Below are 22,762 nucleotides of genomic sequence, written 5' to 3'. Positions count from 1 at the left end.
GATATGCTCAATAATATTCATATCTGGTGACTGTGCTGGCCATCCCTGAAGGACCTTGATCTTCTTCCCCCTGAGAAACTTCATAGTGGAACCTGAGGTATGGCAAGGAGCTCCATCCTGTCCAGTTCTCCTGGAGCTGAGGCGGTTGACATGGGGCTGGCTTTTGACAGTCGGACCAGCAAGCTGTCATCTCGAGCAGTTGTCTTGCACGGTCTGCCCGACCAGGGTCTTTCATGGACGTCACCAGTCTCTTGGTAGTGCTTGCAAATCCTCTCCACCTGCCGTTTAGACACATTGAAGATATCTGCAACTTCAGCAGGAGACTTGGACTTGAGATTCTTGATGATCAGCACTTTGGTTTCTGGTTTGATCTTGGGCATGTTGACAGAAGCAATGTTGAGCATGAACTTGATGGCTTAAAGTGTCAAATTTCTGCTTTTATAGCTCAAAGTTACCTACAGCTGACTAATAAAGCCCCTTGTTTGTTTCTTCCTTATTCACTGTGGCCTAGAAATTGGAGTTGGCCATTGCGACTTTTGTCCGGCCAAAACTGGCCTGTTGATCATTATCAAGCTGTAACATTTAGTAACAATTTTGCTAGCTTCTAATAAACTTTAGACACTTATGATTAATTTGTGTTGTTTCCTAACTGTATTAGCTAATTAAGAGTTGGGTAATTAGCAAATGTCACTTTCGTCCACTCATGCGACGAAACTTTTGGCCGGGACTGTAGCTTAAGCAACAAGACAAATCACAGACTCATTCCTCCTGTTAAGTTTAAATGTGAAACTTCTTTCAGCTCAGGCACATTTAAACGTGTGGTGGAAATCTACAGTAGGAATTACATATATATTCATGAACAATGATATTTCAATCTTGTCTCATATATTCCTGTTGAAAAACTAGCATATTGTTTGAAGGCCATGTCTATAGCTCAGGGAAGTACAAGTAAATAAAGATGTCTACCAAGCTGGCATTTATTAATGCAACAACATGACTTGAGGATAAACAAACTGCCATGTTGTCAGGGCATAGTCTGAAACAGTCTTGCTTTCCTAGCGCAACCTGGCCTAAGGCTTAATCGCACAACCCCTTTTCTCTCGCCCTCGGGTTCGTTTTTACTACTATTTACAGGACCTCTTGCCCTGGCGCGCTTTATCCACGATACTCATTACTCATACATACTTGCATGCAGTTAATTCTTCCTAATATTCCTTGCCTCCATGCTATATCCAATTTGAATTCTTTATTGGAGAGTTTGTGGTGTTACTCTTACCAGCTTGCAGAGCAGGGATTCAGAGCAATCTCTCTGCACAGAATCTTTACTAAGAATAAGCAAAAATGCTTACCGTTGAGTGGCGCCACTTTTCTGTGCAAAGAGAGGCTCTGAAATCCCTGTCCTCTCTCCTCCTGACCCTGCTCGCAGCGTCTGTGCTAGAAACCTCGGAGGCAAAGCTCTCCAGAGGAATACAACCAACTCTCACATTTACATCCACAGATTTATATGCAGTGTCATAAGAGGTTTTGACCAATTACAAAGGACACTTAAACCCTACACCACATCAGACTATGCCCCGACAACATGATTTTTTTTAAATCCTCAAGTCATGTTTCATTAATAAATGTCAGCTTGGTAGCCATCATTATTTACTTGTACTTTGCCCATGCCTGAGCTCAAGACAACAGGACTGCTCATGGCCTTCAAACAATATGATAGTTTTTCAACAAGAATATATGAGACAAGATTTAAATATATATATATATTCATGAACAATGATATGTAATTACTACTATAGCATAGCTGCCAACTCTCACGCTTTTGGTGTGAGACACACGCATTTGCCTGTTTTCACACGCACATGCAAATACGTGTCTCACGCCAAAAGCGTGAGAGTTGGCAGCTATGCTATAGATTTCCACCACACATGCAACAGCAACAGTTTGCTTTGGTATCCCACCTTTGGTCAGCCTTTCGCAATAGGAATAATTCAGACCATTTTTAACCTCTCCTTTCATTACAAATAATGTCCCTTTCTATACATCCACACCACTTATTATTTTCAGATATTTTCAGCACGTGTACCAAATGACACGGCCTACCCCGGAAATGCATTGTGTCAAAATTAGTGCAGAAATACACAGCGTGACATTGCTCATTGCGACCAGAAGAGGGCGACGCTATACCGGCAAATCCAGAGCAAGGCTAAAACTGAGAACTTTATTAGGAACACCTGTACACCTACTTATTCATGCGATTATCAAATCAGCCAATCGTGTCGCAGCAGTGCAATGCATACAATCATACAGATACGGGTCAGGAGCTTCAGCTAATGACCTAAGTGACTTTGACCATGGAATGATTGTTGGTGCCAGACAGAGTGAGAGAATAGCCGGACTGGTCAAAGCTGACAGAAAAGCAAAAGCTTCTCTTATTAGAAATGAAGTGTTCCTACATGGGAAGATGTAGCCTGCAGCAAACAGTAGCATTTTCTGCCCCAAACTCAAGACAGTAGGGCATGCATGTAAGAAAAAATTACATTACAATTTCAGACATTTTGAAACATGTTTATTGAAAAATGTGATATTCCACAGAAAAAAAGGTTGACACGCTATATCTAGACCACAAAAAAGTACAAAACAAATTAAAATATTTCAGTCTATGTAGCGATGGCACACAACACATGCATTGGATATAGCCCATCAGGTGGCATTCACTCATTCAGATACTGACTGCATCTCCACCTGTCACCAGGTGTCACCCAAACTCCGCTTGTTATTACTTTGAGTAGAAATGCATGGGTCAATGACAAACAATGAGTATTTGCTACCAGAAATCACCAAAATAGTTGATACATCTTTGGCTGTTGTGCGTGGGCTCATTGTACTGAAAATAAAGTGGTGACACCAAACTAGAAATAACTTCAGCTCTAATGATTCATCAATAGATCAATGGTTCCATTTCCCAAATTACAATTCATTAGCCAAATTTACAATTTGACCATTTTCAAATATTCTATACCGTTTGAAACAGCGTATTTAGTTAAGATAGCAATGCAATCATGTCCAGATGGATGACGTGTAATTTGGAATACGTCAAAAAGGCAAAGCACTGTTGTTACATTATTAAACATGACAGGCAATTGACTGCTTTCCTTCAATTGCAAGAAACAATTACAAGTGCTCTTGTTAAATTATTATTAGGCCTATTTACATTTTATATAAACTATCTTTTTTAATTCACAGAATTAAATTTACAGATCATTGTTATGAGAATCATGGCACCTTAAGACTGACAGTAAACAATCAGGATTGATGACCAAATAAAAATATTTACATTGGCCACACAATGGTAGGCAAAAAAATGAACAAAAAATGATATTTCAAAGGCATACCAATTGTCATTGAAAAGCTAGTAAATTAATGCATAATAGTTATACTAGTAATTCAGATCAATTCTTTTGGGTTAACAGAAGCCTGCCTGCCACAGGACTGTACATTAAATAAACCTCAGCTCAACCCAGGGGCACATCTGGCTTAACCCCAAAAAGCATGAAGGCTTTTAAATCCAGTATTTAACAAAAAAACAACAACGTAATCCAAACCGTACACACGAAACCAGAAATCAGCCCAATGCTAATGTAAACAGCTCGTCCAAGTATCTGGACTGGTACTAGTGTCATGGCTCATCATGGTAAGGCCACCAGGTGTGCAAGAGAGCGAGCGAACGAGAGGGTACGCGCGCGCTCGGGAGAGATAAAGAGAGAGACAGAGAGAGAATGCTGCTGGCAGCTGAAGAGCCACAAATTGCAGGATTCTCGAGTTTTGGTAAACTGGAACCTGATTGGCTAGGCCCCCGGGCCCCTGTGAGTGGAGGCAGGCAGCTGGAGCGGAGCGGCGTGTGGTCCGGTTGGTGGGTTAGGACGCGGAGGCGGGGTCCAGGTGTTTGAGGACCCCTCCCACCAGGTGCAGGCTGCCGGTGATGAGCAGGTGGACGTGGGTTAGGACGCGGAGGCGGGGTCCAGGTGTTTGAGGACCCCTCCCACCAGGTGCAGGCTGCCGGTGACGAGCAGGTGGACGTGGGTTAGGACGCGGAGGCGGGGTCCAGGTGTTTGAGGACCCCTCCCACCAGGTGCAGGCTGCCGGTGACGAGCAGGTGGACGTGGGTTAGGACGCGGAGGCGGGGTCCAGGTGTTTGAGGACCCCTCCCACCAGGTGCAGGCTGCCGGTGACGAGCAGGTGGACGTGGGTTAGGACGCGGAGGCGGGGTCCAGGTGTTTGAGGACCCCTCCCACCAGGTGCAGGCTGCCGGTGATGAGCAGGTGGACGTGGGTTAGGACGCGGAGGCGGGGTCCAGGTGTTTGAGGACCCCTCCCACCAGGTGCAGGCTGCCGGTGATGAGCACGTGGACGTGGGAGGCCTCGCGGAGAGGCTCGGCCTTGGCGGCCACGCTGGGCTGCACGGGGGCCGCGCGCTTCCCCGCCGCGGACAGCACGGGGTCCCGGCCCTGCCCGATCCACTGCAGGGCGCTCAGGATGCAGGGGAACACCAGCGTGTGCGACCCCCGCCGCTCCGTCACCAGGGGGAAGCTGCCCGGGATCAGCAGCTCGGGGCCCGGCTGGGCCTCCTGCCCGCTCACCGCCCGCCAGCTGCCCTGGTGGTCCAGACACCGCGTCAGCATGTTCTCCACGCTCACGTTGAAGTTCTGCTGGTCTGTCCAAAACATACGGACCCGCGCCGTTACAATGCCGTTCGGAGAACACAAAAGCACATGCGATACTCCACTACTGGCCTGAAGACATGTGTCCAGACTAGGGGTGTGAACGTTTAAACAGTCTGTAAAAGTTCTTAACAGCAGTATATTTACAGATTTCGTGCCAATCAAGCTTGACAGGCAGAAGCCATAGGGAAGAGTGATGAAGAGCCGCAAAAAATAATAATTATTTTAACTGATGCATTTTTTAAAAATGACACGTGATCGACCAGCATGCCTGGACGTAAACTACAGGGATTTAACTAGCCTACAGACTGCTGTAACTGTGAGGTTACACTGCACCATGTCAATGTAAATGTAAATCTTTAATTTGCCAATTAGGCTATTATCTGTCTTACAATGCTGACATTTAACTATTAAGATGGCCCAAAATAAAGTTTGAAAATGCAAAGAAATTTGTCAGTTTAAAAAAAAAGAAAAAAAAAGAAAATACGACCCCTAGCGGCCATAAGCAGTATTTGGTTACATGGTTAACCGTTTAAAAAAATGGGATGGTATCCGTTTACAAAAACTGATGATTTGTCATATCCCAAATGCAGACCCACTCTCTCTCTCCCTCACAGAAACAGTTTATAACATTGAGCTGAGTATACTTACATACACTACCATTTGTAATACAGAACTAAGAACACGTATGCACACACTAATGGACAAACAGAATATTAATGATATTGATAAAGTCTAGATGCAGTGTCCTCTAAAATGATTTGCACTATTGTTAAAGATGAGAAAGAAAATGCTGTATAAAATAAGACACAGGTGTGCTCACCTGCATTACTGGATGCCAGCACCTCCGTGATATTGGGGCAGAAAACAGCAAAGTCGAAGTGGAAAGGCTGAGAGGAAGGCAAAGGAGAACTACTTAAACACAAACATCAGAAACTATTACTCAACAATAACACTGAAGTAAAAAAGTAATTATTTAATAATATAACGGAATACCATTGCATACCAAAATATAATTTTCAGAATAACTGAAAAAATGTGAGCATCACTGATAGATTTGGCTGACGCTTTTATCCAAAGCGAGTTACAGATTAGACTAAGCAGGAGACAATCCTCCCCTGGAGCAATGCAGGGTTAGGGGCCTTGCTCAAGGGCCCAACGGCTGTGCGGATCTTATTGTGGCTACACCTGGGATCGAACCGCCGACCTTGCGGGTCCCAGTCATGTACCTTAACCACTACGCTACAGGCCGCCCCGTTAGCTAACTAAGCTCCCAGGATCGCACACTCCCACAGCCCCGCTGAACTCACCGCCAGGAGTTTGAGCATGGAGGCCGAGTCTCGCTCGCCCGTGGCGTTGAACAGCAGCACTCTGACCGCCGGCACCCTGCAGAACAGTATTATTATCAGAAAACAACACATCACCATTACCGTACAGTCAGCGTTAGCCTACTACAAGCACCCTTACTATTAAACGCCATGTTAAAATATGTCGTGATGAGTGTGTCCGGTGGTCACAGACAAATGCAAAGATGGCGGCAACAAGAGAGGAAGCAGGAATTCAGATGTGAGGAGGTGGAGCTAAAGCAACAAGCGGTGAGGGGCGGAGCTCGCACTCAGAGGGGCGGGGCTTACCCGGCGGTGCGCTCCTGTTGGGCGGCGGCCTCGCTGAACCAGCGCACGCAGGCCAGCATGCTGCGCGTGGTGTGGGCCCCGTCCAGGAAGTAGGTGATGGGGCCGTGCTGGAGGGTCTGGGTCCGGCCTGGCCACTCTGTATCCTTCAGCCCTGAGCAGAGACACGGCCGCAATCACAACCAGTCTGCCACGCCACACGGCCGCTCGACACGGCCGCCCGACACGGCCGCCCGACACGGCCGCCCGACACGGCCGCCCGACACGGCCGCTCGACACGGCCGCCCGACACGGCCGCCCGACACGGCCGCCCGACACGGCCGCCCGACACGGCCGCCCGACACGGCCGCCCGACACGGCCGCTCGACACGGCCGCCCGACACGGCCGCTCGACGCGGCTGGTGCAGATTGGTGCAGAGTCGAGGTGATATTGGATTGGTGCAGAGGTTGTACATTATGATTGGTGCATAGAAGAGGTGATACTGGATTGGTGCAGAGTGTAGGTGATACTGGATTGGTGCAGAGATTTTGCACAGTATGATTGGTGCATAGAGGAGGTGACACTGGATTGGTGCAGAGTCGAGGTGATATTGGATTGGTGCAGAGGTTGTACATTATGATTGGTGCATAGAGGAGGTGATACTGGATTGGTGCAGAGTGTAGGTGATACTGGATTGGTGCAGAGATTTTGCACAGTATGATTGGTGCATAGAGGAGGTGATACTGGATTGGTGCAGAGTCGAGGTGATACTGGATTGGTGCAGAGATTTTGTACAGTATGATTGGTGATTAGAGGAGGTGATACTGGATTGGTGCAGAGTGTAGGTGATACTGGATTGGTGCAGAGATTTTGTATAGTATGATTGGTGCAGAGTGTAGGTGATATTGGATAGGTGCAGAGTGTAGGTGATACTGGATTGGTGCAGAGATTTTGTACAGTATGATTGGTGCATAGAGGAGGTGATACTGGATTGGTGCAGAGTGTAGGTGATACTGGATTGGTGCAGAGATTTTGCACAGTATGATTGGTGCATAGAGGAGGTGATACTGGATTGGTGCAGAGTCGAGGTGATACTGGATTGGTGCAGAGATTTTGTACAGTATGATTGGTGCATAGAGGAGGTGATACTGGATTGGTGCAGAGTGTAGGTGATACTGGATTGGTGCAGAGATTTTGTATAGTATGATTGGTGCAGAGTGTAGGTGATATTGGATAGGTGCAGAGAGGAGGTGATATTGGATTGGTGCAGAGAGGAGGTGATATTGGATAGGTGCAGAGTGTAGGTGATATTGGATAGGTGCAGAATGTAGGTGATATTGGATAGGTGCAGAATGTAGGTGATATTGGATAGGTGCAGAATGTAGGTGATATTGGATAGGTGCAGATCATAATGTGGGACCCTCTGACCTTTCATCATGATGGGGCTGGGCTGGAAGGGCAGGGCCTGGGTCACTACTGAGCTCTCATCCACAGTGGAGGAGAGGGGCTCATCTGGAGGAGGAAAGACCATCAGAGACATACCATCCACAGAGACAGAGACAGAGACAGAGACAGAGACAGAGACAGACACACATGCAGACACAGGCACACAAGCGCACACACAGGCGCGCACACACAGGCGCGCACACACAGGCGCGCACACACAGGCGCGCACACACAGGCGCGCACACACACACAGACAGACAGACAGACAGACAGACAGACAGACAGACAGACAGACAGACAGACAGACAGACAGACAGACAGACAGACAGACAGACAGACAGGCACACACACAGGCACACACACAGGCACACACACAGGCACACACACAGGCGTGTACCTGGCAGGCAGCGGTGCTGTAGCCAGGTGTGGCTCAGCTGCAGGGCGAGGGAGGCGTTGCTCTGCTGGTGCTGACCCGCCAGGCCCAGGTGAAGCGGCTCACTCTCAACCGGGTACTCCGCCAGCACAGGACACACCTGCAGGGAGCACTGAGACCAGAGCAGAGCCAGTCATCTAACCAATCAATCAACCAGCCAGCCAGCAAATAACCCAACCATCCACCAAGAGAAGACACACCTGCAGGGATCACTGAGACCAGAGCAGAGCAGAGCAGAGCCAGTCAAACCAATCAATCAATCAACCAGCCAGCCAGCAAATAACCCAGTCAACCACCAAGAGAAGACACACCCGGATCTTCTGCTCCCACTCTCACCCTCCTCCACCCTCTTTCTCCTTCACTCCATCCCTCCCTCCTCCACTCACTCTGATCACCCACACTCTCACCCTCTTTCTGACTCACTCACTCCATCCATCCACCACTCACCCCGATCTCCTTCGCTCTCTCGCGTAGCACAGTCATTGGCCCGTCAGGCTGCTTCACAGTGAAGGCCGGAACACCGGGCTGCCAGGAAAGACAAAGGCTCAGATGTTACATCACAGGGCATTCATATAGGTGATGCTCTTATCCAGAGCAATAAGGAAACAATGTTTGGAATGAATGAATTAATGAATGAATAATATATATATATATATATATATATATATATATATATATATATATATATATATATATATATAAAATTATGGTCACTGTTGATGATAATGACAGTATTTCTTGCCAGGGATTTGACATTTTCTGATTAATGATAAAGACTAGAGTTTCTTTCTTTATGCTGCTTTTACTAAAATGTCCATTTTATCGTTATTCAGTTAGAGGAATCTCTTGAGAGTTTCATTAAAAATGAAAATGATATATTTCCAGATGAGCCTAACGGTAACATGAAGGAGAGGGCCTAGAATTGAACCTTGGGGAACACCACACATGCTGCTGACCTTTTGAGAAGTGAAGCCACCAAATGAAACCACAAAATTGCATTTTGTTAACTACTGTCTGTCCTAAACCAACAGTATGTCCTAAACCCACCCAATTTCTCAGCCTGTGGAGGTCCAGTAGTACAGTCCATTTCCCAGTTTTCCCTCGCTTCAGGGCCAAGATAGTGTGTCTTTACAGTGTGTACACTGTTGATAAGTGCATCGCATGCATTAACAGAAAAGAATATACAGTAATGATCTAACAGCGATATCAAGGTTTATGGCAATGGAGAGTCCCAGGGTGATGATGAGCTCAAGGGTCTATCTGAGTTTATGGTGAGGATCTTTGATACGTTGGATAGAATCCATTGCGTTTCAAAGGCTGTTGAATTCCATTGCCGGCATCACCCCTAACGGCTCGTTCTCAATTGTGATTTCTCTGACATATCAGAGAAAGCATCCGGGATAGTGGAGCATGTATAAAAGCAACTTCTAAAATTCTGGGTTACCAATTTAATATTACAGCAAGATATTCAAACAAATAATAGTTGATATGAATAGTACAGTGAAGATGAAGGGGTGGCCTTCATGTAACCTCTCACCCTCTTATAGACATAACATTCAACCTTTACCATAACCACACCCATGGGGTTGTAAAACAGGCGATCACTCCAAATGACACGCATGCCACCACCCCCTGTGTAGTCCAATGAGCCGTACAGCAAATAAAACATTGTCACATCGTGCCAAATCAGAGACTATTAAGATAACTTGGATGGACCTCAAACACAGATCTCACCTTGAAGATGCCACCTTTCTGCCAGGCGATCTTCTCTATGGTGTCTCCCAGGATGCTGGTGTGGTCGATGCCTAAAGATGAAACCCCACACACCCACGGCTTCCTGGAGGGGTGGGGAGACGTGGTAACTAACCCACACGTGTGTTAGGATACCTGTCTGATACTTAGGGCCACAAATCAAATGCATTTCCTCTGTGGGATTAATAAAGTACGGTACTGGCCCAAATTATGGAAACATTGTGCTTCAAGAAATTTAGTCCTCTTAAAATCGGCTTTTATTGGTTTCCTTTCTTCAGTTGTTTCTCGGAGCCATTTTAAATTTTCATCTGTAAAAATGTCAAAACGACTATAAAAAGTCTCTTTGTGACCATGAGTGGGCAACATTATCTGACCATCAGTAATTTGAAGTAAACTAGATAAAGGTTTCCTTGGCATCAATATTTTCATTTTATGTGGAAAAATACAGGACAAAGAAATACGTGTTCAGGCTGATTATAACGTTTCCAACAGTACGAAACTTAAGTTTGCTCAATTACATTTCCGAAATGCAGAAAAGGTGAGGGTCCCCCCACACTTATTTTTACCAATGCCATGTTAAAATCGAGTTTTATCGCTTTCAAGACGGTATATCCTGTTACCATAGTGATTGACAATTGCCGGCTGAAGAAAGGAAAGAAAAGTCCCCTTCAGGGGACTTAGTCCTGGACTAAGTCACAGACTGTCACAGTTCTGTACAGAGAATCTCCATTCAAAATTGAATTGTGAATTAAAAATGGAATCTACATGAACATTTATTATGCCAAAAACAGAAACTGTTGCAAAATACTGTCAAAATCTGTTGGTAAATGCACTGTTTACATAAATTGTGCCTGTACTGTGAGTCTAGTGGAGGAGCGGTAGTGTGTCACAAAATGTCCGTGGTGGTGCGGTATGTACAAAGGATCTGGCAGTGAACCAAGGGACAGGCCACAGGGCAGACAGCGGGGGTTGTGTACATAACTTTGAAAGCCTGGGAGGCATTTGAGCATAATGGTTTTCCTTTATTTTTGGTTGATTGGTTTTATTTGCAGAATGCTTGTTTAAGCAAGGGCAGTCCTCTCACCTTATTATGTTTGTGCAGTCATACGCTCCTCCGATCCCGACCTCGATCACCGCCAGGTCGACCTGAATCACCAAGGAATCATAATAAAGAGGAATAAAACACGGACATATCTGGAGAAACTTTTACACCGGTCCAACTGACCTCAATACCAAAAAATGTAGTCGACATTGGCTCTCTGGAGAGTCAGCCCTGACACGTGGGTAAACTGCCAGTGTTGCCAACTGCCAACACCCCCTGCGCACTGAGACTCAACACCCCCTATAGCATAACGGGGGCGAGTCATGTGCCATCAGAGGAATGCAGGGGCATGTGAATCAGAGAAGGGAGAGGGAGAGGGAGTTGGGGGAGGAGTGGCGCCCTGAACCCACCAGGCACACCAGCGCACTGCCATGTGGCAGCGAATGCCGCGCTTCGGCGGACAAGGAGCGGATTTTTCCGCCCTGGCCGGAATTTTCTGCACGTCCGCATGAGGAAATAGAAATACATTGTGTACGCACAATATCGGCATCATATCACCACATATTAATGTTTTTCAACCCACTGATTTGATTGTTATTAACTATTTTAATAACGGGGAGGGGCGAATGAAGTTAAATCAGGTCATATATTTTCATATAACCAGTTATTTCTGTTTTAGAATGTTTATATTACATGTACAGTACTGTGCAAACGTCTTAGGCACCTGTATAACATTCTGTACTGATAAGATTCTTTCAAAAATAATTCAATGAAAGGTCCTAAATAAACGTACTATACATTTTTGTAATTTGGCAGAATAGTTAAAAACTGAATCAAATCAATATTTTTTGTGACCATCCTTCGGCCTTAAAACTGCATCACTTCTCTGAGCTGGCCAACACTGTCCTGCAGTTCTGTAAGACAATCAGCAGCGAGGTTGTTCCAAGCATGTTCATGTAACTTGCCACAGTTCTTCTGCAGACTTTGGTTGGCTCCTTGCTTCTGATCTCAGACAGCCTTGATCAAGTTTTTATGTAAAATTAGTCAATTGCTTACAGTAATATGTTACTTTTTTAAATGAAATACAAAAATGTCTCTGTAAAATTAAATCTTTTGGAAAATGAATATTTGGAAATCTCAAATGTGTTCTTTTATACTAAAAAAAACCCCCCATATATAATAAAGTCTAGGGTGTCTAAGACATGTTGATTACTGCCCCAAATAAATAAATAAATAATATAAAGTGAACTTTATAAAGGAGGCAGTCTTATTTGCTAAATGTAGCTTTAAAAACATTCTATATTCAGTAGCTTAGATATTTGTATTACTATAATCAAAAGTATGATCATAGCCAAGAAACAAATGCACGTGAGAGGAACTGCAGACATGGACATTACAGGGGTCATTATTGAGGTGGAAAAAATAAAAGAGCTATACGGTCCAAGTTCTAAGTTTTACCAAGACACTACATGAGGAGAAAGGGCTTGGAGAGCCATTGCTGCAGTGGTTGGAGGAGAAGTATTTTAACATGACTTCTGTTATATTTAAATAACTGAAGTAAAATAATGTAAGGTGTAGGCTACAGTATGACCAATAAATGCATGTGGCTAATTTTAATATTGTTGTCATTATGAGAGTTGCTCTTATTGCTTTTAATGACAACATTAACTGTGGTACAATGTGTCCCAGAACATAACTTTTATATAGAGTGTAGTATTCGTTTTTTCAGCATGGAATGCGCTCCCAAAAAGTGTCTCTGCCTTTGCATGTCTGGAGTGTTCAGTTCTGTTGAAATCGGCATGCACCATCAGCATCGTACGCTTGTGTGTCTGGTGGGTACCAAATGTGAGACCACACCTTGTGACAGCTGTAAAATACATATATTAATAACCATAATATTAATATCTGTGTGTACGTACGTGTGTGTGTGTGTGTGTGTGTTATAACACACCTCGGAGGTGCCGGGCTCCTACCTTCTCATTCAGGAAGACGTGAAAAGCCAGGATGGTGAGGAAGCGGAAGTAGGCTGGCATAGTGCCGCCGTTGGCTTGCTGGAGGAAGGGCAGGGCAGAGGGGAGACGCAGTCAGACTACACAAACAACAGAGCCCTTCTTCCACAACATCTCCAGTATGTGCAAACGCAGAGAAGTCACATAATGGGCACAGTCTGCGTTAAATCAGGACATGGAGGTTTCCCATTTTCTCCTCATTAAATAGTCACAGAAAGGACGCAGCCTGAAATTAGGCCAAAACGCACACTGGGTCACGACCGTCCCATTACAAAAACGAAAGGGGACCATAAAACTTCTTCAGAGACAACCTTCCACAGCGACTCTTACAGTACTGTAGAATATTTTCTGATTAGAATTCACATCAGTTGGTTCACTGAGTTTACCATAAGTTTACCAGTGACTGTGCCACACCTGAGATTTGAACCTACAGATCCACTTCAGCAAGTGTGTGAGTGATGTGTTGAATTGTGTCTTTTATGTGCTGCAGAACAGGACCCTGCTGAAAATCAGTTTTGATAAACCTGACAAACAGGCCTGATCAGGCCTGATAAACTGTAACATGTTTTAACCAGCTGTGATGTTACTTTTAATCCTTTCTTTCATAAATTAAGAAAAGAAACTCACTTTAGCAGGCACTTGCATATGAGCTATATGCCCCTTTTCTGTAAGCCAAGCCAAAGCATGTCAGAATCATGAACACCCATTTCTCAAAGGTAACCACTAGATCTGACTGCCAGGCTTCTGAGACTACCGTAGCGGTGTCTGAGATTAAGTCCCGGACACTGGAAGACTGCGGTCATTTTTGTACGGTGTTGTACAACTCCATTCCTGGGGGATGTACAGCTGAAGTTCAGCTTGATTTTCCTAGTGTGCATGTGGTCTTGGCTACATTTGCAAAGCTGCTGGAGATGTCGAAGTGAAACGTTTTCAACAAGGATGTGCGTAGAACATAACAGTGGCTGAAACAAGCTCAGCAATGGTCATAGGTCAAGAGCAGGAATTTTAGTCGTTGTGAAATCCTGAAATGGTTGGGCTCTGCCGCTACAGCCAATGAGAGACGCCCTACCTTTGTCTCGTCCAGGCGCCCGTACACCTGCCAGAAGTATTTTGTGAAGAGCTCTTTGCTGATAGGCTGGCCGTTGATCCGGATTCTCTCTCGAACCTGGACCAAATGCGGTGAGCTGCAAGCACAAAGGGTAATCTCATCTAGTAAAATCTCATCTCTGCTCCCCTGGCCTTTCCTCCACCAGCCTCTTTTCTTCTCTTTACATTACATTAATGGCTGATGCTCTTATCCAGAGCGACGTACAGTTGATTAGACTAAGCAGGAGACAATCCTCCCCTGCAGCAATGCAGGGTTATGGGCCTTGATCAAGGGCCCAACGGCTGCGCGGATCTTATCTTACCGGGGATCGAACCGCCGACCTTGTGGGTCCCAGTCATTTACCTTAACCACTACACTACAGGCCGCCAACTACACAGTCATTGCATTGGGGAAGCAGAAGCCACAGCTGCTTTTGGTGCGCAATGAGAAGCGGACAATCTTGTCAACAGAAACCCCTTGTGTCCGCACAACACTAGGTAAGGAATAGTCTATGACGAGATGTACGGTTAAATGATTTTACTGCACGACGCAGAGGCATGGCGTGGAGGCAGATGTTAGTCCGAAAATTGTGTCCTGCCCTGCCATCAAAATGTAATTGTCACTTGAAAGATGGAGCAGTTAAAGAATAACATAAATCCTCAGGGCAGTCAGCCCTAAATCTCAGGGCACGTATGACGTAACTCCAGTCTTGGAGGGCCTTCATCTTTTTGTGTCGTTCCCTTTAAATCTGCTGCCCAGTCAGGCCTTCAAACACAAGGGGAGTGAGCATTTCAGCCAATCAATGGCTAATCACGTAAATGTTTAAACACCAAAAACCAGCAGACACTTTGGCCCTCCAGGACTGGAGTCTGAGACCCCTGTGTTAGGAAATTGAACCAGTCTGAAGTGGTATCTGGACTTGTTTGCAGACATCAGATTAGATTAGGGCTGGTTCATATTCCACAAGAAAAAAATTTTTTTTGCACAATAATCATTGCCATTGTGCAAAATTCAGAAGCCTCCAGTAAAAACATTACCACTGGTATCTACTGACCGTTGATAAGACTAACAATCATCAGCAAGGTCGTACAGCGGATGCAATCATGTGATGCGTTTCGGTCAATCACACAGAGGCTGCAAGGTCCAGCCCTACACCGGATGCTTAACAAATATTTACAGAAGGGCTTTATTTTGACAGTCTTAGCACATGGTGCAAGAGCAATTCAGGCATGTCCAAATACACTTTTGCTAGTTTAATGGCGGATAATTTGAACACAAAGTAAGGTTCAAACAGGCGGAACTTAGTGGCTAAAATAATAATAGGCGTATCTTGGGCGATAAACCAGTGTTTATTCCCATTCCCTATTGGCACATTGGACAATGGTCAATATAAAGGCTGGCTTAGCAAGACTTTGAAAAGACAGATTTACCTCTGACAAAGCAGACCTGCTCATGTGCGAGGTTGAAGCATGCAATCAAATATACGGCAACAACAGGGTTCCACCAAAGCTCTTGAAACGGTTTGTTATGGAGTAACGGGTGCAGCCACCATGGTCCTAATCACAGAAACTATGGAAAGCCGGTCAGTGTAATTTTTTATATGTCCTCAACATTAGTGTGTGTATTTGTGAGTTTTCTATGTAATGGTAAATGGTCGGCATTTCTTTACCGCCTTTATCCAAAGCTCTTTACAATTGATGCTTCTCATTCACCCATTCATACACACACTAATGGTGATTGGCTGCCATGCAAGGCACCAAGGCACCAATGACCATACACACACTGCTGTAAGCATTATATAAGATGCCATCAGCCATGTTCTTAATGGATAGCTATTATCCGCTAACAGACACCCCTTCAGGGCGGATCCCCCCCGGAAGACTGCAGGAATGGTGGAGTTGCCTAATATAAAGGAGTCTTGTTCTCCAGGACAGATTGCATATAAATGTGTAACCTTACAATCACCTGGATGTTTATGGAGTGACCTCCCTTACAGTTCGTATAGATCAGGGGTGTCAAACTGAATTCCCAGGGGTCCGCAGTGTCTGCAGGTTTTTGGGGTTTATTTGTCAATCAAGGCCTTGAGAACAAGATGTGTGGATTCTTTAGCCAATCAATGGCTTGAATGAACCGCAGGTGCCGAGAACATCCCAAAAACCAGCAAACACTGCAGCCCTCCAGGACTGGAATTTGACACCTGTGCCATAGTGTTCTCCGCTGGGGTATGTAGTTGCACGTGCATGCAACAGATGCCACAAGAACCTCGGGGAAGTTTGTTATGAACTCCTGCTTTACCCGTTTGTGGCTGGCAGGCGTTATGGGGAATTAAAGGTATTCATTAACATGTAAGACTAGTTCAGGACAGGTAACCGCTTGCAAGCGCTTTCAGCCTCATTCAAACAGCAATACGCCAGCAATGCATCTGACCACACCACAAGACCAGCCTGCCCGGATGGATGCAAGTTAATTTGCTATTTAAGCAACGTGGGCACTGGATGGGAAAATTACAAGTTAGTCTGAAAATAGCAAATGTTTATTCAACCTTACTTTGATCCCAAAGGAGAAACAAAACATTACCATCGAGAGCCTCCGTGCCATTATTTAGATGTCAGCCCGGGCTAGAACATACACAATTTGCATTGCAAATGCACTGGAACAACACAAAAGAAAGAAAGAACCCGTTTTACGAGATCAATAGGCCAAATACATCATAACAGACGACCTGGAGATGTTGTTCTTCAGTTACTCATTACTTACACACGCGCACACACACACACACACACACACACACACAGCCAGCCAAACAAAGTCCACTTTGGTCATTCCTCCTGAATAAGAACAGAGTCCATCACCTTACGCAACCACAACACAAGGTTTGCCGCTTGTGTTCATTCCAAAAACCGCACCGCCCCCCAAAACAAGCACCTGTAAAAATCACAATTTGCTGCAACTCTTTAATGGATTATGACACTAAACTGCTCTTTCACCAAAATACGTACCTGTAAAATCCTGTGCGGAATCCGTAATTCCTAAGGATCTGTTCGGTGAAAGCACATGTGGATCCCTGAGGAGAGACACACATTTCTGAAGAGTTCAGGCTCTGTGCGCACATTCTCTCACACACTCTTCCACAAGACCGCTTCATCACTCATCCCTCTCACCTTCCCCTTCGTGCCGGTCACATGGATGATGTTTAGATGGTCGAGCTCCTCCACCTGCAGGAGGAAAAGGCTTTTGGTTAGGAGAACATCGGGGAAAGCCTGGTCAGACCATTCCAGCATACAGGAATGAGAGCAGTATCCCCTCTGTTGGTTGGAAGCACCCAAAAATACACAGATAGAAACTGCAACCAGTGAAGGAACTGCCAGGATGGGGCATACGTGGTAAAGGAGGTATCATTGAAAAGTTTGACCTTTTTTGTTTTTCATTTGATGTCAAACTGTAAGATCAGAGCTACAAACGGAGGTATCACTTGTTGGGATTTACCAATCTTTTTGAGAAATCAGCTATGGCATTAATTGAGCTATGATCAGATTAATGTACACACAGTGAGCACTTTATTAGGTAGACCTATACACCAGCTTGTTAATGCAAATATTTAATCAGCCAATCATGTAGCAGCAACTACATGGATACAAGCACGCAGACATGGTCAAGAGGTTCAGCTGTTTTTCAGACCAAAGTTCAGAATGGCGAAGAAATGTGATCTAGGTGACTTTGACCGTGGAATGATTGTTGCTGCCTCATTAATGAGAGAGGTCAAAGGAGAAGGGTCAGAAGGTGACAGTAACACAAATAATCACACATTACAACAGTGGTATGCAGAAGAGCATCTCTAAACACACCGTGTCCAACCTCTAAGTGGATAGGCTACAGGAAGCAGCAGAAGACTTAATATGTGTAAGAAATAAGTCAAAAAAAGAACTAATAAAGTGCTCACTAAGTAAATATGTAAACACACTCTCAGTAAGTTCCACATTACATTATATGAAGGTTATTTAGCTGACACTTTTATCCAGAAGACTAAAATTAGACTAAGCATGGGCCAATCCCCCCGGGAGCAATGTTGGGTTAGGGGCGTTGCTCAAGGGCACTGAGGGTTTGATCCACCAACCTCCCACATCCCAGCCAAGCACGTTTACAGCTAGGCTATCAGCTGCCCCACATGTCGACACACAGTGAATCTGCACAAAACACAGCATTTATGGGCACGCCACGCCTATCTGCCTGGCCTTGGGCAGCGGCGTGCTTTCAGGTGACAGGTGACTGGACACACTCGTTGCCGTGGTGACACGCTCGTTGCCGTGGCGACTCACCGTCAGCCCCGAGCGCTGCAGGAAAGCACGCATGGCCTGCAGCTGCAGCTGGGGGTTCCCACGCTCACGCCGCACCTGCTCCAGGGCGGCTGCGTTGGTCTGCAGTGTGTTGAGCGTGCACACGGCATCCTGCGGGAACACGCACGCACGCGCGGTCAGCCGTACGGAACAACACCACCGCGATACCAACTCAAACACGTTACGTTTACACTGCTATATTTTACCATTTCAAAGTGCTTTACACTGAAAGCTTGCTTGACCCACCACCAATGCATAGCACCCACTAGGGTGATGCATAGCAGCCATTTTGTGCCAGAATGCACGCAACACAGCGAAGCCAGTCAAAACTTGGGAATGATATGGTTGCCAGAATGATTGGGCCAGATGGGAAACTTGACCACCACTCTGCACAATAACCAAGAGCCAATGGATATTCAGTAAGTATTATAACAGGGATGGGTCATTCCATTCCTAGTGGACAGATATGTTTTTTGTTCCCAAACAGCTGTATACACCAAAACTGTACAGAGGGGGGAAAACGAATCATAGAGACACAAGAACAGTTTTCAGTTGTCATTCACATGCTTATGAACAAATCCAACAGTAATAAAATAATTTGGCTAAACAAAGACCTGAAACAAACAAGAAGCTACTTGCCCACCAATCAACTTGAGACAGCTAGAGTCAGCTTAAAACACCTTCACATGTGCACATTCACTCACACGCACACACACAATTGAGCAGAGCAGGCACTCTGATTAGCGAGTCAAACTCATGACCCTATAACAACTATGCATGGCAATCCAAATGTACCACTTTTGTTGCATTCTCATAAGGTCAGTAGAAGGTTAGACAGATAAAAGTATTGTTACTGTGTCGACACATAGCCAGGGAACTCTGGTCAAGCCAATGCAATGAAATCCAGTGAACATTACGAGAAAACACTTTGGTTACAGTAGCTAACCATGCTGGTCAAACCATGCCAAGCTGGGAGCTTGTCTGAACTGGTCAACCAGCCAAACCATGCCAAGCTGGGAGCTCGTCTGAACTGGTCAACCAGCTAAACCATGTCGAGCTGGGAGCTGGTCTGAACTGGTCAACCAGCCATCCTAGTTTGAGCTGCTTTATTCCAGCAGGGTTAAATAAAAGACAATAACTAAGGGGGTATTGGTTAGATTAAACACCTACACTTGCAGGGTAAAAGCATCAGCGCAGCGACAGGGCAGATAACCAACTGACAACTTCCACGGGTGTCCAAATCGAATTAAAAAACATAATAACGGAATGTAAATGGTTTATATACTTTTATCATGTAAATATTGCTTTGCCTAAAGCTGTAAAAACATGCCTCATTTAAACAAGTTATTTGGCACGTGCACAATCATTGGAAACTGAAGTTCCGAGGATGAAGTTATGTCACAGAATACCAAAAAAAGATTACCCTGATGAGATAAGGGTTTACACGTGCTCTTCGCCTGCCTCCTGAACCAGTGTTTAAATTCAAACTAGACATGACAGCTTTTTCATAAGGTTGATTTCCTTTACCAAAAAGTAAAGCAAATTAACATTAGCTAGCCACCAACCCAAAGTTATCGAGCAATCGTATTTAAAATTTTCGTTTTTAAACTTGGGCAATGCTTGTAATCGAAAGTTAAATAATTAGTTCGTTTTATCTTGTTAATCTTGAAATTACTCTAACGCCCACCTTTTAGCTGGGCTGCTGACCTGTAGACTGTCACGGCCATATGGCTACATTTCACTCCACGCGCACCGAGTTCCAATGGAACGGCGTGCAGTGTGGTGACACGGTAGTGCTAGCAAAGCTGCCTCAAGTTCAAACCACGAATCGGGCAAAATAGCTGATGTAACACTACTTAGGCTTTTCAATCGTTCACGTTACCATTCACTGTAGAAAGTGACCAATTTCGCCAGGGACGCGCTTCATTTTAGAAACATTACCATGCAAGATGGATGAATTCAGATTTGTTAACATAATTAGGTACCTCATTCACTGTGTAAGCTATTCGGTTATATCTGGCAAGTCGGGAGTGTCGCAAAGTCACAGGACCAGACAGTTTTACCGTACCTGATAGTCCATTCTTGGGAGTCGTGCAGCTTTGGTTGTTGAACTCCTCAGTGTGGTCAAGTTGGTCCAGTTTTGGCGGTGGAGATAGGCGGCGAACAGATTTCGCGCGAACACGCGCGACAAGCGCACCATCGTGGAGCTGCTTAGAACACAGGAAACTACAACCAAATTTGGGGGATAATCGGACGCGTTCTCCTTTCGTGCGTGCATTGACGTTACACGTGTACTGGCACCGAACACCTCCCACAAACGGATCGAAGTTTGACGTCACATTTTGAAGCCACGGGCTGCCATCTTTGAAGGCTTAATCGTATCATCTGGTGTTTTTGCTGCGATACACTAGATACCTGTTTAGCGATGATGTCTTCACCTGTCCCGCTCATATACGAATATTATATACACAGAAACAAATATAGTGACGTGTAACATAGCTATTGTCAACAGCATTACTTTTAAACAACCATGCGCATGTGCACTGAGCCTCCTTCTTGTAACCAAAACTCATGTGTCCCACAGACATGAATATTTAACTAGACAAGCAAGCACGGCTGCAGAGATGACTATGGGGCGAATATAAGGTTGCAAAGTCCCGAAATGCACTGTTCATGTTGATTGCAAAACATTGGGGATCCCATAAAACTGAATGGGAAAAGCAGACTTTAGAAGGCAAACTAAAACGTCCTACCGATCGTTACATTTAATTGAAAAAGCAGATTGCGAAAATATGTAATATGGAGGCCTAACAAAAAAGTGAATTATAATAAATATTTTCACAAACTCCTACATATGATGGAACTTATATATAATGTTCACAAAAGAATGACCGATGGCGCTTTCTTTGGTTGTTAAATCATTTTGAGTTACTAAATTAAATTCAATGGGCAGCAAGTGATTTTGTCCTCGACATGCGCAGTAGTGGCTGTTTCCCGTTACTTCCTCGGCTTCATCAGCTTCACCGGCCGCGCGCTTCTTCCGTTCCTACCCTCTCCAATACACGCCAGTCCGGTAACTTTGATATGTCCGGTTTCTCAACTGAATGTTGCGCTACCGCCATCTAGTGGTGAAGAGCAAGGGCGAGGGCAGGACCGCATCCTTGCTTTTGAAAGCTAGTGAAAAATAACCTCGACCCAGGCCTGTATCACACTGACAGGGGCGTATGAGAACTTTTGTGGGGCTTTGAGGTCCCTTACCTCAAAGGAAACCTAAAGCATTTGTACTGTTCATCGATAAGGGCTTTCAGTGTTTACTTAATATGACGTGAACTACATATATCAGCAGAAACAACAGGGTTGTCTTCCTTGGTGATGCTGTCATCAGCTGTGGAGGTCTTCCTTGGCCTGCCAGTGCCTTTTGTGATTACTAAGCTCACAAGTGCTCTCTTTCGTCTTAATTATAGTTGTGTGCAAAAATCTGGGCACCCCTGGTCAAAAAGCCTTTTATAATTAATATCTAAGTGAACGGAAGCAAACCTGACCTCTAAATGGTATAACCTTAAACATGACACGTTTCTTAATTTTAAAGCAAGATTAGTTATTTTTTTTATTTTTTCCAGTTAAAAATAAAAAAAAGGAAAAAGGTCCCGTGCAAAAGGTTGGGAACACTGTCAGTTAGTACTTTAACTTCTCCTCAGGCAACTAACAGCTTGTAAACGCTTCCTGTAGACAGCTAAGAGTCTTTTAATTCTCGCTATTGGAATTTTTGCCAATTCTTCCTGGCAGAAATATTCTTCGGCCTCCTTGCATGTACGGCATGTTTGAGATTTTCAATAATATTCAGGTCTAGGGACTGGTGGCCATTTCAAAACCTTCAGTCAGTTGATTTTGAGGTATGCTTTGGATCATTGTCTTGCTGGAATACCCAAGATCTCTTCAACTTCAATGTCTGGACTGACCTTTGAACATTAGCCTCTAGAATTTCTCGAGATTTGATAGAATCCATTCTTCCTTCCACTCGCACAATATTTGCTGTGCTCCCAGCTGCCACACAACCCCAAAGCATAATGATCCACCTCCATGCTTCAAGGTGTTCTTCTATACAAAGGCTTCACGCTTGTTTTCTCCATGCATACCTTCTTTGGTGGTGGCCAAGAAGTTCAATTTTTCCAAAAGGCTTCAGGCTTCTCAATGTTTTCTTTTGCATACTTCAGACGCTTAATTATGTGTTGAGGTCTTTCTTTCTGGCAACTCTGCCATGTAGGTCTTTGTTGTTTCAAGCATGTTGTATTGTTGTCTCATGAACAGCTAGACCTGTGTTTGCTACTTTT

The 22,762-nt window shown here is 44.8% G+C and overlaps 1 protein-coding gene across 1 annotated transcript; it reads right to left on the bottom strand.

Annotated features, from left to right (window-relative positions):
* Positions 1 to 2,544: 2,544 nt before the first annotated feature.
* On the bottom strand, positions 2,545 to 20,731 carry fpgs (folylpolyglutamate synthase). The gene is made up of 15 exons (XM_061215748.1): positions 20,500 to 20,731; positions 18,414 to 18,542; positions 17,259 to 17,312; positions 17,097 to 17,161; positions 14,080 to 14,194; positions 12,975 to 13,052; positions 11,044 to 11,105; positions 9,942 to 10,044; positions 8,655 to 8,732; positions 8,172 to 8,319; positions 7,757 to 7,840; positions 6,352 to 6,502; positions 6,028 to 6,103; positions 5,541 to 5,607; positions 2,545 to 4,710 (listed from the first exon to the last, which is right to left on the bottom strand). The coding sequence occupies exons 1-15, from the start codon at positions 20,707 to 20,709 to the stop codon at positions 4,331 to 4,333; spliced, it is 1,800 nt and encodes a 599-aa protein (XP_061071732.1). The 5' UTR covers positions 20,710 to 20,731; the 3' UTR covers positions 2,545 to 4,330.
* Between the last annotated feature and the right edge of the window lie 2,031 nt (positions 20,732 to 22,762).

Source organism: Conger conger, chromosome 12 (assembly GCF_963514075.1).
Source record: "Conger conger chromosome 12, fConCon1.1, whole genome shotgun sequence".
Lineage (NCBI taxonomy): Eukaryota > Metazoa > Chordata > Actinopteri > Anguilliformes > Congridae > Conger > Conger conger.
The sequence above is the reverse complement of the archived record's forward strand: the minus strand, read 5'-3'. Positions and strand labels throughout refer to the sequence as shown.